General features: G+C 33.7%; 1 protein-coding gene across 1 annotated transcript; it reads right to left on the bottom strand.

Annotated features, from left to right (window-relative positions):
* Window positions 1-343: 343 nt before the first annotated feature.
* On the bottom strand, window positions 344-1,309 carry LOC141509390 (olfactory receptor 2AJ1-like). The gene has a single exon (XM_074218919.1). The coding sequence runs from the start codon at window positions 1,307-1,309 to the stop codon at window positions 344-346; it is 966 nt and encodes a 321-aa protein (XP_074075020.1).
* Window positions 1,310-2,519: the final 1,210 nt, after the last annotated feature.

Here is a 2,519-nt window from a genome sequence, read left to right as displayed (position 1 = left end):
AAAGTAAGTTTCTGTGTGAATTTGTCTAGGGTGTGTGTGTGTGTGTGTGTGTGTGTGTGTGTGTGAACATATTATCTTCTTCATATGAGATTGCTGTCTAATACAGGAAATAAAAAATGAATCATAGCATAATTCTTGATATAAAATTGACCAAAATTCATTAAATAAATTCAATAAATGAAGAGATTTTCCTTACACAGGCCAATAGTTAATTTGGTTTAGTTGATATTGTTTCATATTTAAAGGTAATAAGAAACAAAATTTTTGGTGTCAATCCCAGAAATTCATGAATGCTACTTGGAACATTTTCCACAGATTTCCACGAGGTCATCCAAGGGGCATTCTATCTAATTTTTAAAAAATGTTTATTTCTGTAACTAAGCGCTTTTCCTAAAACCTTCTTCAGGGCACTTAAGACATCTTTATTTCTGAGACTGTAGATGATAGGGTTGAGCATGGGAGCAATAATGGTATATGAGATGGCTAAGATCTTGTCTTGACCTGGAGCATGAGAGGCCTTGGGTCTTATGTATATGGAGAGAGCAGAACCATAGTACATGACAACCACAACCAGGTGAGAGGAACAAGTAGAGAAGGCTTTTTTCTGGGCCTCTCTAGATTTCATATGAAGCACAGCACGAAGAATCTGACTATAAGAAGCAAGAATGATGAGAGGGGGGATTAGAATGAACAAAACAGCACCCATTGTGACACCTTCTTCAGATTTTGAAGTACCAATACAAGAGAGTTTCACCAAGGCCGGGATTTCACAGAAAAAGTGGTCAATAACCTTTGTTCCACAAAATGGGAGAAGCATTACATTAGTCGTCTGAAATGTAGAGTTTATTGTTCCCCCAAGCCAGCAACTAGCAGCCAGAATGACACTGATTTGATGGCTCATGAGGATGTGGTAACGCAGTGGATGGCAGATGGCTACATAGCGGTCATAAGACATGGCTGTAAGAATAAGGCATTCTGTTCCCAGGAAGGCGGAATGGAGAAAGACTTGGAACCCACAACCTATAAATGTGATAGATTTTCTGCCAGATATGTAGTTATTGGCCATCTTAGGAACAACATTTGAGGAGGTCAAGACATCAGTAAAGGACAGATGTTTGAGAAGGATGTACATTGGAGTGTGGAGCCGGACATCAAGGTGGATAAGAAGAATCAAGACTGTGTTTGCCATAATTGTCATCAGGAAAATGATGAGAATAAGTGTTAAGAATAACAATCCATAGTGGTTGGGGTCCACTAATCCTGATAAGATGAAATCTCTGCCAGACGTCTGATTCTTTTCCTCCGTCATCATCATTATTTCCCTTGCCTAGCTATAGTCCAAAAGACAAGTTTTCAAAAGGGAAGAAGATTAGATAAAAAGAAAATGCAGGATAGAGTCTGTGTCTATAAAGTGACAATTTTCTACAAAGTTAATTTTACTGATTTAAGTCAATAAATTGCAATTCAAAGGAATCAATTAAATGAATTCCTTGAATTAACAGCTCTTGGGTTGATAAATTGACTGACAGATGTACTGGAAAAAAATCAAAATGGCTCATATGGGTATTTTTCAAAGCAATGAAGAGAAGAGAAATTAATCGAATTTTGAGAAACTGTTTCTAAAATATAGAAACACACCACCAGATTCAATCATAATAATTCCCTGAGATAAAATGAGGATTATTTTATTCATATCATCATCATCATAACCCTCATGGTCATGAACATAATTATTTTTTAGAATTAATTTTATTTTTAATTTACAGAATTAAAATAGGTAATTTCAAAGAGTATACTTCAAAAATATGATTATACATGAAACTGCAAATGAATTTGAACTTATTCTTTGTAAATATAGAAAAAAGTTAATTATTAAATATCCTTTTTCCTTTTTTTGGTTTCCCCTCCTTCCAGTTTGATTTAGAAATATTTACGAATGGGCACAAATAGGAATAAACATGTATATGCATGTGTGTTTGTCTGAAATATTGTCTTACATGCATTTTTATTTTGAGTTCTTTCTTTAGATTCAGATATTGTATTTCTCAATAAATTCTTTCTTATTTATGTGCTTATAGTAGTCAAAATGTTTTAGTCACCTATATCATTCTTCAAATAATTTTGCTACTATTATATTACAATGATTTCAGTTTGTGTTTCATTACTTTATGGTCGATTTTTCATGACTTTCTAAGAACAGTGAATGAACTATTTTTTATAATTACATAGTATTCTTTCACAACCAAACACCATGACTTGTTTAGCCATTTCTCAGTTGATAGGGGACCCTGATATTGTTGATTGTTTACTAAAACAAAGAGAGATGCCAGAAACTTCCATTTCATATCTATATATGAATATCTATCTATCTATCTATCTATCTATCTATCTATCTATCTATCTATCTATCTATCTATTGCTACTATTTTTCAGCTTCTCCCTTTCTGTTTTTACTCACTGATTTCTTTTTCACTCTCTCTCTGTTACCTTATTTTTATCCCCACTCTCCCACTCCCCTT

The sequence above is a fragment of the Macrotis lagotis genome, chromosome 1 (assembly GCF_037893015.1).
Source record: "Macrotis lagotis isolate mMagLag1 chromosome 1, bilby.v1.9.chrom.fasta, whole genome shotgun sequence".
NCBI lineage: Eukaryota > Metazoa > Chordata > Mammalia > Peramelemorphia > Peramelidae > Macrotis > Macrotis lagotis.
The sequence above is the reverse complement of the archived record's forward strand: the minus strand, read 5'-3'. Positions and strand labels throughout refer to the sequence as shown.

Excerpts from the sequence above, each read along its gene's own strand:
- LOC141509390 (XM_074218919.1), bottom strand. The coding sequence starts at position 1,309 with ATGACGGAGGAAAAGAATCAGACGTCTGGCAGAGATTTCATCTTATCA.